Source organism: Scyliorhinus canicula, chromosome 16 (genome assembly GCF_902713615.1).
Source record: "Scyliorhinus canicula chromosome 16, sScyCan1.1, whole genome shotgun sequence".
In the NCBI taxonomy this organism is placed as follows: domain Eukaryota; kingdom Metazoa; phylum Chordata; class Chondrichthyes; order Carcharhiniformes; family Scyliorhinidae; genus Scyliorhinus; species Scyliorhinus canicula.
The window spans coordinates 33501687-33513927 of NC_052161.1; the positions used below are offsets into that span (position 1 = coordinate 33501687).

Here is a 12241-nt window from a genome sequence, read left to right on the forward strand (position 1 = left end):
GATTTGGGGGCTTGCCACTCGCCCAGACATAACATATTTACAAAAGAAAGTCCATTGGGCTGTAGAACTCTAGAGGGGATTCGATCAGTCTTTTGGTGTCCTTGACGTCCTGGCCGAGCGCCGTAGTGGAGGAGTTGTCGTCGGATCGGCTGATGGTCCTGCTGACATCCTGGAGTCGGGAGCGATGGACCATTGAATGTCTCCGTCACTTGAGCTGGCCGCGAGACGCCATGGACGAGGGATGGGGAAGCTGAGTGGGGTGCTGGGTGAAAAAAGGGGAGGGGGTCTGTGGGTGGGGGGGGGGCCGCACGCCGGCGGGTGGCCAGGTCCCGGAGGGAGACCGTGTCCTGCCGACCGTCGGGGTTACTCCACATACGCATACTGCGGTTAGTGTGGAGTAACTGGACTTGTTTCCACCAACGGGTCGGACTTGTGCACCCGCACTTGCTTCGGAGCAAGATGGGTCCGGGGTGACCAGCCACGTCGGGAGAGGGGATCCGGAGGACGACTTCCTGGGGGAAAACAAGAAGACGCTCATGAGGTGGTCCTGATTAGTTGCAGTACAGAGGAGTGAGCGGAATAGAGTGCAGTGCATCGGGGAGCACCTCTTGCCATCGGGAAATAGGGAGATTTCTAGACCGGAGGGCCAGTAGTATGGTCTTCCAGATGGTACCATTCTCCCGCTCGACCTGTCCGTTACCCCGGGGGTTATAGCTGGTCGTCCTGCTAGAGGCGATGCCCCTGTCGAGCAGGGATTGACGCAGCTCGTTGCTCATAATGAGGGACCCCCGATCGCTGTGAATGTACGCGGGGTAGCCGAACAGTGAGAAGATGGAGAGTAGGGCCTTAATGACGGTCGATGTGGTCATGTCGGGACAGGGAATGGCGAAGGGGAAGGCGGGAGTGTTCGTCGATAACCGCCAGGAGTAAATGTTGCGGTTGTTAGAGGGAAGGGGCCCCTTGAAGTCAATGCTAAGACGTTCGAAGGGGCGGGATGCTTTGATCAGGTGAGCGCGCTCGGGGGCGGTAGAAGTGCGGTTTGCACTCGGCGCAGATGTGGCAGTCATGGGTTTACTGACCTGACTTCCTCGACGGAGTAGGGCAGGTTGCGGGCCTTAATGAGGTGGTGTAGGCGGGTCACCCCTGGATGGCAGAGGTCTGCGTGGAGGGGAGCGGAGGCGGTCTATCTGCGCGCTGGCGCAGGTACCGCGGGACAGGGCATCAGGAGGCTCATTGAGCTTCCCAGGACGATACAAGATATCATAGTTGTACGTGGACAACTCGATCCGCCACCGTAAAATCTTGTCATTTTGATCTTGCCCCTTTGTGCATTATCAAACATGAAGGCTACTGACCGTTGGTCTGTGAGGAGGGTAAACCGCCTGCCGGCCAAATAGTACCTCCAATGTCGCACGGCTTCGGGACTATGGCCTGGGCTTCCTTTTCCACAGATGGGGTGGCGGAGTTCGGAAGCCTGGAGAGTTCTGGAGAAGAAAGGCCACGGGTCTGCCCGCTTGGTTCAGGGTGGCCCGCCAGAGCTACTTCTGATGCGTCGCTCTCGACCTGGAAGGGCAGGGCCTCATCGATGGCACGCATCGTGGCTTTGCAGATGTCCGCTTTGATGCGGCTAAAGGCCTGGCAGGCCTCCGTCGACGGCGGGAAGGTCGTGGTTGTGCATGAGGGGACGGGCCTTGTCCGCGTATTTGGGAACCCATTGGGCGTAGTATGGGCGAAAAAACCCCCAGGCAACGTTTGAGGGAGTTGGGGGTATTGGGGAGAGGGAGTTCCATCAGGGGGCGCATGCGTTCGGGGTCGGGCCTATCACTCCGTTACGCACTACGTAGCCGAGGATGGCTAGGCGGTCGGTGCTAAACACGCATTATCCTTATTGTACGTGAGGTTAAGGAGTTTGCGGTTTGGAGGAATTTCTGGAGGTTGGCGTCATGGTCCTGCTGGTCGTGGCCGCAGATGGTGACATTATCAAGGTACGGGAAGGTAGCCTGTAATCCGTACTTGTCGACCATTCGGTCCATCTCCCGTTGGAAGACCGAGACCCCATTTGTGACACCAAATGGAACCCTAAGGAAGTGGTAGAGGCGCCCGTCAGCCTCGAACGCGGTGTACAGTCGGTCACTCGCGCGGATGGGGAGCTGGTGGTAAGCGGACTTAAGGTCCACAGTGGAGAAGACCTTGTATGTCGCGATCTCGTTTACCATGGTAGAAATACGGGGAAGAGGATACGCGTCCAGTTGCGTAAACCGATTGATGGTTTGGCTGTAATCGATGACCATCCGGTTTTTCTCCCCCGTCCGGACCACCAGCACTTGGGCTCGCCAGGGACTGTTGCTGGCCTCGATGACCCCTTCCGTCAGCAACCTCTGGACCTCGGACCTGATGAAGGATCGTCCTGGGCGCTGTACCGTCTGCTCCGTGTGGCGACGGGTTTGCAATCGGGGGTGAGGTTAGCAAACAGGGAGGGTCCACTTTGAGGGACGCGAGGCTGCAGACAGTGAGGGGGGGTATAGGGCCGCCGAATTGAAATGTCAAGCTCTGCAGGTTGCACTGGAAGTCCAGTCCTAGGAGTGCCGGTGCGTAAGGTCAGGGAGGACAAGGAATTTATAATTTTTAAAAACCTTCCCTTGGACCGTAAGGTCCGCGATGCAGCACCCGGTGATGTGGACGGAGTGCGAACCTGAGCTAAACCGATTTTGCGATGTTACGGGATGGACGGGAGCGCGCAGCGTCTTACCGTGTCAGGGTGAACGAAGCTTTCCGTGCTCCCGGAGTCCAGCAGGCAGTCCGTCTCGTGGCCGTTGAGGTGGATCAGCGTAGTCGTTTTGGCGAGCGTGCGTGGATGAGACTGGTCGAGTTGAACGGCCGTGAGCCGGGAGAAAATCCGTCGTCGCCGTCCGAGTCGATGCTGGAGTGACCTTGCGTGGCAGATCTGGAAGACGGTGGGCCAGGATCCATATGTGAGGTGAACGGCCACGAGCCATGGAGAATATCCGTCGTCGCTGTCCGATTCGATGCTGGAGGGACCTTGCGTGGCAGAATCTGGAAGTCGGTGGCCAGGATCCACATGTGAAGTCTGTTCCCCGAGATGGCGGCGCCCAGTATCCGCACGTGGGGTCGGGGCCCCAAGATGGCGGCGCCCAGGACCCGCACGTGGGTTCGGCACCCCAAGATGGCGGCGCCCAGGAAGCCTTCGTGGCCGCTGGTGGCGGAGCTAGCGTTGCCCGGCGCTGTGAGCGGTGAGGCGCGCAGGCCGGCTCCAGGAGGCGAGTAACATGCATCAGCTGTGGGGATGCGCAAGCCCGGCTCCAGGACGCCGGTTAGGTGCATCAGCTGTGGGGATGCGCAGCCGGCTCCAGGACGCCGGTTAGGTGCATCAGCTGTGGGGATGCGCAGGCCGGCTCCATGACGCCGGTTAGGTGCATCAGCTGCGGGAGGAGGTTAAGAGCGCGCGGGGCCGGGTGCGGGGGGCCGGGGGCGGGGGGGGCAGAGTCGCGCTGCGGGCAGGCAGGGACCGGGAGGGCCCGGAGAGGCGGGCCGGTCGGGCGCCGGGGCCCAGGGGCGGGGGGGAGAAACGTGGGCGGCGGGCAGGCAGAGGCCTGGAGGGGCCGGTGAGGTGCGCTTGTTGGCCGGCGGGGCGCGAGTCGGGAGCGGCTGGAGGGGCCCTGGGGGAGAGAGAGAGGCACACAGGCCGTTTGCAGAGGCCTGGGGGAGGGGGGGAGAGTGCTGTGCAGCTTCCAGAAGCGCTGCAGCCAGCGTTTGGCCTGGCAGACCGTGGAGTAGTGGCCCTTCTTCCCGCAGCTCTTACAGAGGGCGGAGCGGGCTGGGCTGCGCGGGCGAGGGTGTTTTGCGTACCAACAAAAGTAGTAGCGGGGCCCCGCGGATTTATCGGGGCGCCCCGTGGCACAAGCCTGAGGGAGGCCGGGAGCGGCGGGTGGCTGGTGGGAAGCATGCCAGGAGGCGGCCTGGCCAGGGTTCATAGGTGCGAGCGCTTAGATCTGCGACCTCCAGAGAGGCGGAGAGAGTCAGCGTCTCCGTAAACTGAGTTCGTCTCTTCCAGCATCCGCTGGCGGATCATGGGAGACAGCATCCCAGCCACGTAAGCGTCTCTGATGAGTAGCTCCATGTGCTCTGTAGCGGACACCGCTACACAGGTGCAACCTCTCCCCAGGGAATAGAGGGCCCGGGCGTATTGGTCTAGAGACTCACCGGGGACCTGCTTTCTGGTGGCCAGCAGATGTCGAGCGAATACCCTGTTGATCGGTTTGATGAATTGTCCTTTAGCTTTTGTATAGCGTCATCAAAAATCCGTTTCCTCTTTGATTATGCGTAAGCGTCAATACCCATGCTGGAGTGGAGGACGTGCAGCTTCTGTGCCCCGGTGGGGGGGGGGGTGGTTGGAGATGCTAGGAACCCTTCAAGGCAAGTCAGCCAGAGTTGGAAAGGTTCTGCAGAGTTCGGAGTTTGCGGGCTGATGCGGAGGCATTCGGGCTTCATGCGGACTCCATCTTCAAGTCGTAGTTAATTAAATTGATGTACCATCGATTGCACGCGAGGCGAGTGATTTACCAAAGTCTGGCTTAATTAACTAGACACAGCTCTGCGATCGTCTACAGTGGAAAGGGACGATCGGCAGGCGTTTGAGCATTTATACCTCGTTAATAGAGGCGTGGTTAACTCAGGCCTCTCGGCCAATCGGTCGAGAGGCACATGACCGACCAGGGCCAATGGTAAGCCGACGTTCTGGCCCAATGGCAGACGAGTATGCAGATCATATCATCACACTGGCCGAGCGACACTCCTCGCCCCACTGCAGGAATTGCTGAAGAAACACCAAGAATGATCGTGCAGAGCGCCTCAGGGGAGGCCTTTGCCAGAGTGAAACAGCAACTGATGTCCTCAGGGTTATTGTCACATTATGACCCCTCCAGGACCCTCCTGGTGACATGCGACACCTCGTCTTATGGAATTCGAGCAGTATTATCCCACAACATGGTTGACGTAAGGAAAGGCCAATAGCATACACATCTAGGACTCTGATCATTGCGGAATGCGATTACGCACACATCGAAGAAGAAGGTTTTGTATTTGTGATGAAGAAATTTCACAATTACGTGGATGGGCGACGATTCACCATTGTGACATACCATAAGCCATTGCTAGGGTTTCATGAAGAAAACAAAGCAATCCCGCTAATAGCGTCCTTCAGCATCAGCGATGGGCTCTGTTGCTAGCAGCGTACAAGTACACCTTTGATCATCACCCAGCTTCGTAGCTTGCAAGCGAGGAAACACTGAGGACCTCCCGCTGCTGATACACCTGCCATCACCAGGGAGAGCTGACAAAGTTGTTGCGATGTTCAACTTCATGGACACCTTGCCGGTCACCACCATCCAAATACATGACTGGACACGAAAAGAATAATTTCTGCTGAAAGTACGCCACAAAGCTGCCGGAGGACCTATGGACCTTTGGCGCCAAGATCCTGGACCTCAGTGTGGAAGACGGCATTCTTCTGTGCCATAATTTCTCATTTCATTTTCCAAATCCAAATGCTGATTGAAATAAACAAGATACTCTTAAGGCTGAAATACTCACCAGATCTGGCAGCAGCTGTGAAGAGGAACAGTGTTAATTCATTTCAATTATATTGTGTTCTATAGACATTATCAGGCAAGTTAATTGAATATTTTCTGTTCCTTAACTCCAGACAAATAGATTCTGTCCTTGACCCCTCTGGAATATCTGCTACCTCCAACATTGCGATGATCTTGTTAATCAATACCGCCACTCCTCCCTTTTTCCTTCCTTTCCTATTGATTCTGAATAAATTGCGTTCAGGAATATTTAGCACCTAGTCCTGCCCAGCTTTGAACAAAGTCTCTGTTTATAATCAAAACATAATGGGTGGGATTCTCCGTTACGCCAGCTGCATACCCAATCCCCCAGCTTTCTCGGAGACGTGGGGTGGCCAAATTGGGAAATCCCTTGGCAGGTGGCGGGAAGGGAGAATCTCCCTGGCGGCGAGGGCGTTCCGTCGAGGAACATGCAGCTGGCATCCAGAGAACCATCTCCATATTTCCACATGTCATCTGCACGTGTAACTCACTAATCTTATTTACCACACTGTGAATTCACATTCATGAAAATTCTAATTTTTTTTTTATTACTTCCTCCCAAATCCATCACCTCACATCCTCCAGACTAAATTCTGTTTGCTACTTTCCAGCCTACCTGACAAATTTGTTGATTCATTTTGCAGTCTATAGCCTTTTTCCATGGCATCTACATGACCAATTTTTATGTCAGCTACAAACTTCTCAATCATGACGACTAGCAATACTTTTGCCATACCTAGAAAAACAAACGAGCCAACACTAAGCCCTGAAGACCCCCATAGGAAAGAGTTCTCCTGTCACAAAAAGCACCATCTACCATGACCCTCTGCTTCCAGCCACTGAGCCAATTTTGGATCCAAGCCCCTTGTCTGCCATGCGGGACCTTGTTGAAAGCCTTGTTAAAATCCATGTAGCAAAGTGAAACATGATTCACTTATTCCCTTGATACCTCCTGAAAAATTCTAAACCTTGGACTTAAGACTGAAAATTCTGTAAATACTCACCAAGTCCAACTGTGGTAACTGTGGAGAGAGAAAAACAGTAAAAGTGCTTCAGGTTACGGCCTCCCATCAGAATTGTGTGGTCATGAAAATGCTTTTTCCTGCCTTTCTGGAATTTTTCTGGGGTCTCGCTTCTGTGTGAGGAGAACAGCAGGTGAATCCTAGTTCAACAGGGTGGGGTCTCCTATTTGTGCATTCTTAAAGGCCCATGGAGGTGTCCACTGGTTACTGTGTTCATCTTGTAACAAAGGCTTCACCAGCCCTCAACATTTTCTGCTGCTTTCTCCAGATGACCCAAGACCCCTCTTGCCTGGTCAGGAGGGCACTACCCATGCAGTGCTTCCCCTTTTTACAGGTTCAGTCTCAGTAGTGGCCATCGATGCTGGTGGTACTGCTGTGGCTCTGAGTTACTGTGGCACTCTGTTTGGTGAACACTCCCTGGGGTGGGTCGCCCTCCTTAACATAAACCTCAGCCCTGGCTGACAAGATGGGTTGCTGGATGCCACAGGCTATTAAAGTGCTGTTGGCTCCACTTTCAAAGCCTGCTCTTGTTCCAACCCCCCTATAGGGACATAACTTGTACGCCATCCAATTCCCTCCCACATCTCAGAGTTTGAGCTACCTAGGTGGCGAGTGGATAGAGCTGCCTCCCAATTGGAGGAACTCCACACAGAATATAAAGGAAGGTGATTCTGCAGAAGTGGAGAGGAGTGATTGTTATATCTAGTGTGAGAATAAAGAGAGTTATATCCTGTCAGCCTAGCCCCTTGTGGAATACTTGCCTCCGTCCATGTCACTGGCGACAAGGATAAAGTGGAGCTGCCGTAGCTAGAGGATTTTCTGCCACCAGCCATTCTCTCGGCCGCAGAAAAATACTTTTCACTGTACTTCGGTACATGTGACAATAAATCAAATAAATCAATCAGCCAGTCTCCATAACACCTGGAGAAGCCTTCGCTCCAGCCAGAACTATGGCATGAATTGGAAATCGCAGGCCTTTTGACGCCAACTCTGACAATTGGGCCCAGCACATCAAAGACTTCAACTCTTTTCTTGCACTATCGCCATCACCATCACTGACTGACTGCTGTTCATGGACCAACTTACGCACTGATAAGGAATTTGGCTTTTCCAGGCACTGGTCAACCTGGCGGGCTGTCACCTGGATATACATCCCCAATTATTGTCCAACAGCTCCGTTTCCATGCCATTCAACAGACGCTGCAGTGTCCACAGGGGAATATTTATTGCGCTTATGGGGACTCGCTGCCCCACGTGAGTCTGGAGCTGTCCCAGCTGAATCCCTGCAGGACCACTTCACTTGTGGGCTTCGGGACAGGGAGACGCAGTGGAAGTTGCTAATGGAGTCACCGCTGACCCACGACAGGACCGTCGACATAGCGGCCTCCCAAGAAAGCACCATCCGCAGACTCCAAGAACTCCATGCATAGGTTAAAATTTTAACAGGTTAAAATTAAAAGAGGTTAACCTCCTTTACATGCATAGGTTAAAACTTTGGGGAAAAGTTCACAAATTCAGCCGATTGGGTGCCATAATCCTCCGTTGTGAGCGCCGCAGTCCTGGTGGCGATGCAGGCATCGGCTCGGTCACCGGTGTCTCAGGGAGCATGTGGGCCTCATCTTCCTCTGCAGGTGGGACCAAAGGGAGGACGGATCATCCTGGAGCGGGGGATGTGGTGAGGTGTGCTGGGGGAGGGGACCCAGCTGGTGCAGGCCCCTGAGGGAGATTGTGTCTTGGTGGCCGTCGGGGTACGCCACGTAGGCGTACTGCGGGTTTGCATGGAGTAGCTGTACCCCCTTGACAAACGGATCCGCCTTGTGGAGCCGCACGTGCTTGCAGAGGGTCCTGGAGCTGCCAGCCACGTTGGGAGCGAAACCCCGGAGGTGGACTTCCTGGGGAAGGCAAGGAGGCGTTCATGGGGGGTTGCATTCGTCGCAGTGCAAAGTAGCGATAGAATGGAGTGAAGGGCGTCGGGGAGGACCTCCTGTCAGCAGGAGACCGGGAGATTCTTTGACCGTAGGGCCAGCTGGACGGCCTTCCATACTGTCCCATTCTCCTGCTCCACCTGCCTGTTTCCCCAGGGATTGTAGCTGGTCATCCTGCTTGAGGCGATGCCCTTGCTGAATCTGGCGCAGCTCATCGTTCATAAATGAAGATCCCCGGTTGCTGTGGATGTAGTCGGGGAAACCGAACAGGGCGAAGATAGTGTTGAGTGCTTTGATGACGGTGGCAGACATCATATAGGGGCATGGGACGGCAGAGGGGAATCTGGAATATTCGTCGACCACATTAGGGAAATACGTGTTTCGGTCGGTGGAGTGGAGGGGCCCTTTGAAATCCACGCTGAGGCATTCAAAGGGGCAGGAGACCTTCACTAGGTGCGCTCGGTCTGGCCGGTAGAAGTGCGGTTTGCACTCCGCGCAGACCTGGCAGTCTCTGGTGGTAGCCCTGACCTCCTCAATGGAGTAGGGCAGATTGCAGGACTTTATGAAGTGAAATAACCGGGTGACCCCTGGGTGACAGAGAGCGTTGTGTAGGGTCCGGAGTCAGTCCACTTGTGCGCTGGCACATGTACCTTGGGATAGGGCATCGGGGGGCTTGTTGAGCTTACCGGGGCAGTACAAAATCTCGTAATTGTAGGTGGAGAGCTCGATCCTCCATCTCAAGATCTTGTCGTTTTTGATCTTGCCCCGCTGAGTGTTATTGAAAATGAAGGCAACCGACCGTTGGTCAGTGAGGAGAGTGAATCTCCTGCCAGCCAGGTAATGCCTCCAATGTCGCACAGCTTCTACGATGGCTTGGGCCTCCTTCTCGACGGAGGAATGCCTAATTTCGGAGGCATGGAGGGTGCGTGGAAAGAATGCCACGGGCTTGCCTGCCTGGTTGAGGGTGGTGGCCAGAGCGACGTCTGATGCATCGCTCTCGACTTGGAAGGGGAGCGTCTCATCGACCGTGTGCATCACGGCCTTGGCGATGTCGGCCCTGATACGGTTGAAGGCCTGGTGAGCCTCGGCCGTCAGGGGGAAAACAGTGGAGTGAATGAGTGGGTGGGCCTTGTCCGCATAGTTAGGGACCCACTGGGCGAAGTATGAGACGAACCCCAGGCATCGTTTGAGAGTCTTGGGGCAGTGGGGAGGGGGAGTTCCATGAGGGGACGCATGCGATCGGGGTCAGGCCCTAGAACTCCATTTTGCACCACATAGCTGAGGATGGCTAAGCGGTTGGTGCTGAACACGCACTTCCCCTTGTTATACGTTAGGTTGAGGAGTTTGGCGGTGTGCAGCAATTTGGAAAGGTTAGCGTCGTGGTCCTGCTGGTCATGGTCGCAGATGGTGACGTTATCCAGGTACGGGAAGGTGGTCCGCAGTCCGTACCGGTCAACCATTCGGTCCATCTCCCATTGGAAGACCGAGACGCCATTAGTGACGCCGAAGGGAACCCTAAGGAAGTGGTAAAGGCAGCCGTCCGCTTCAAATGCGGTGTACGGGCGGTCTGCTGGTTTTAGGCAGATTTCAGGTCCACTGTCGAGAAGACCCGGTACTGTGCAATCTGATTGACCATATCAGATATGTGTGGGAGGGGGTACACGTCGAGCTGCGTGTATCGATTTATGGTCTGACTGTGTCAACGACCATCCTGTTTTTCTCCCCAGTTTCCACAACTACCACTTGGGCTCTCCAGGGGCTGTTGCTGGCCTCAATAATGCCTTCCCGTAGCAGCCGCTGGACCTCAGACCTGATGAAGGTCCTGTCCTGGGCACTGTACCGTCTGCTCCTGGTGGCAACGGGTTTGCAATCCGGGGTGAGGTTTGCAAACAGAGAAGGTGGGTCGACCTTAAGGTTCGTGAGACAGCAGACAGTAAGGGGCAGTAGGGGCCCGCCGAATTTCAGGGTTAGACTTTGGAGGTTGCACTGGAAGTCCAGGCCGAGTAGCAAGGCAGCGCAGAGGTTGGAGAGGACGTAGAGCTGGAAGTTGCTGAACTCAACGCCTGGATGGTGAGGGGTGGCGGTGCAGTACCCCTGGATCTCCATGGAGTGGGATCCGGAGGCCAGGGAGATTATCTGGTTAATGGGGTGCATCGCGAGGGAGCAGCACCTTACAGTATTGGGGTGGATGAAGCTCTCTGTGCTCCCTGAGTCAAGAAGGCATGATGTCTTGTGCCCAGCGACCTGTGCTGTCGTCGACACGGTTGCGAGGTTTTGCGGTCGGGACTGGTCGATCGTGATGGAAGTGAGCTGTAGCTGGTGTTGGAAGGCCCCTGGCTGGTCAGCAGGCGATGAGCGGCGCGATGAGGTCCCCGATGGGCAGGGGTCCTGAGGTGGGGAAGATGACGGCACCCACGGGACGCACGTGGTGGGCGGCGTTTAAGTTGGCGGCACCCACAGTCCGCACTAGGCCTGATGGGGAGGAAGATTGCGGCACCCACGGGCCGCACGTGTCCTGAGGCAAGCAAGATGGCGGCACCCACGGGCCGCACGTGCGTTGCGGGGGCGAAAATGACGGCGCCCACTGGTCACACATGGGGGGTGCAGGAACAATGGGCTGGTTACAGCGGTGATCAAGCAGGCCTGGCACACAGCAGCGAAATGTCCTTTCTTCCCGCAGGCGTGGCAGAGTGCACTCCGTGCCGGGCAGCGCTGCCAGGGGTGCTTTGTCTGTCTGCTGAAGTAGCACTTAGGTCCCCCGGGGTTGGCTGGCTGCCGCGCGGCGCAGGCTTGGGGTTGGCTGGAGGCGGTCACTGGTGGGGTCCACGATGGTGTGTTCATTGGTGGGGTCCACGATGTCCAGGAGGCGACCGTTAGTGAGATCGCGAGTTTCTTGGTCGCCATGAGGTCGAGGGTAACCCCTTCTAAGGTGGATGTATGCCGACCCTATGCCTGTAAATAAAGCATCCCTAATTAGGAGTTTGGAATGTTCAATGGCTGAAATGGCCTGGCAATCGCAGTCCCTCGCCAGGGCGCGCAGGGCACGCCATAAATCTTCCACAGACTCACCGGGGAGTTGATGCCATCTGGACAGGGGGTGCCTGGCGTACAGTTTGTAGTTCTCTTTCAGTAGCGCCATGGCCTCAGTGTTGGTAGGCACGTCCCTGATGAGAGGAAAGATATCGGAGCTTAGCCGCGTATACAGGATCTGGAGCTACTGTGCCTCTGAGGGTGGTGCTGTCGCAGATCCGATGTATGCTTCAAAGCAAGCTAGCTAATGTGCGAAAGCCAACTTGGCGTTGTTTGCCTGAGGGTGCAGCTGCAGGCGATCCAGCTGGATGCGGAGGTCCATCGTTATAAAATGTCTGCTCAATAAATTGATGCACTATCAATTACGATGAGATGAGGGTCGAGTGTAATCGAGGCTTTATTAAGCAGAGATGTGTAGCCTCCCGCAGCTGCTGCCGAAATGGCTGCAGCTCGGTGAGCACACACATTTATACTCCGCCTACTGGGCAGGGATCTACCCCGTACCTGTAGTACAGGAGCCTTACCATATTACATCTCATATGTAATATATATACAACAGTGGTGACTACCACAGTGTGCACCACACTAACATTTCACCCCCTGCAGACAATGGATATTGGAATTCAACCAGCAA

The 12241-nt window shown here is 55.4% G+C and overlaps 1 protein-coding gene across 1 annotated transcript in view; it reads right to left on the reverse strand.

Annotated features, from left to right (window-relative positions):
- LOC119979710 (cubilin-like) overlaps positions 1–11716 on the reverse strand; it is a 162284-nt gene extending 150568 nt beyond the window's left edge. The window contains exons 1-2 of the mRNA XM_038822270.1: positions 11647–11716; positions 6247–6366 (exon numbers count right to left, since the gene is read on the reverse strand). Coding sequence (XP_038678198.1) covers positions 6247–6366; positions 11647–11716 — 190 coding nt within the window. The remainder of the gene's footprint in view (positions 1–6246; positions 6367–11646) is intronic.
- Between the last annotated feature and the right edge of the window lie 525 nt (positions 11717–12241).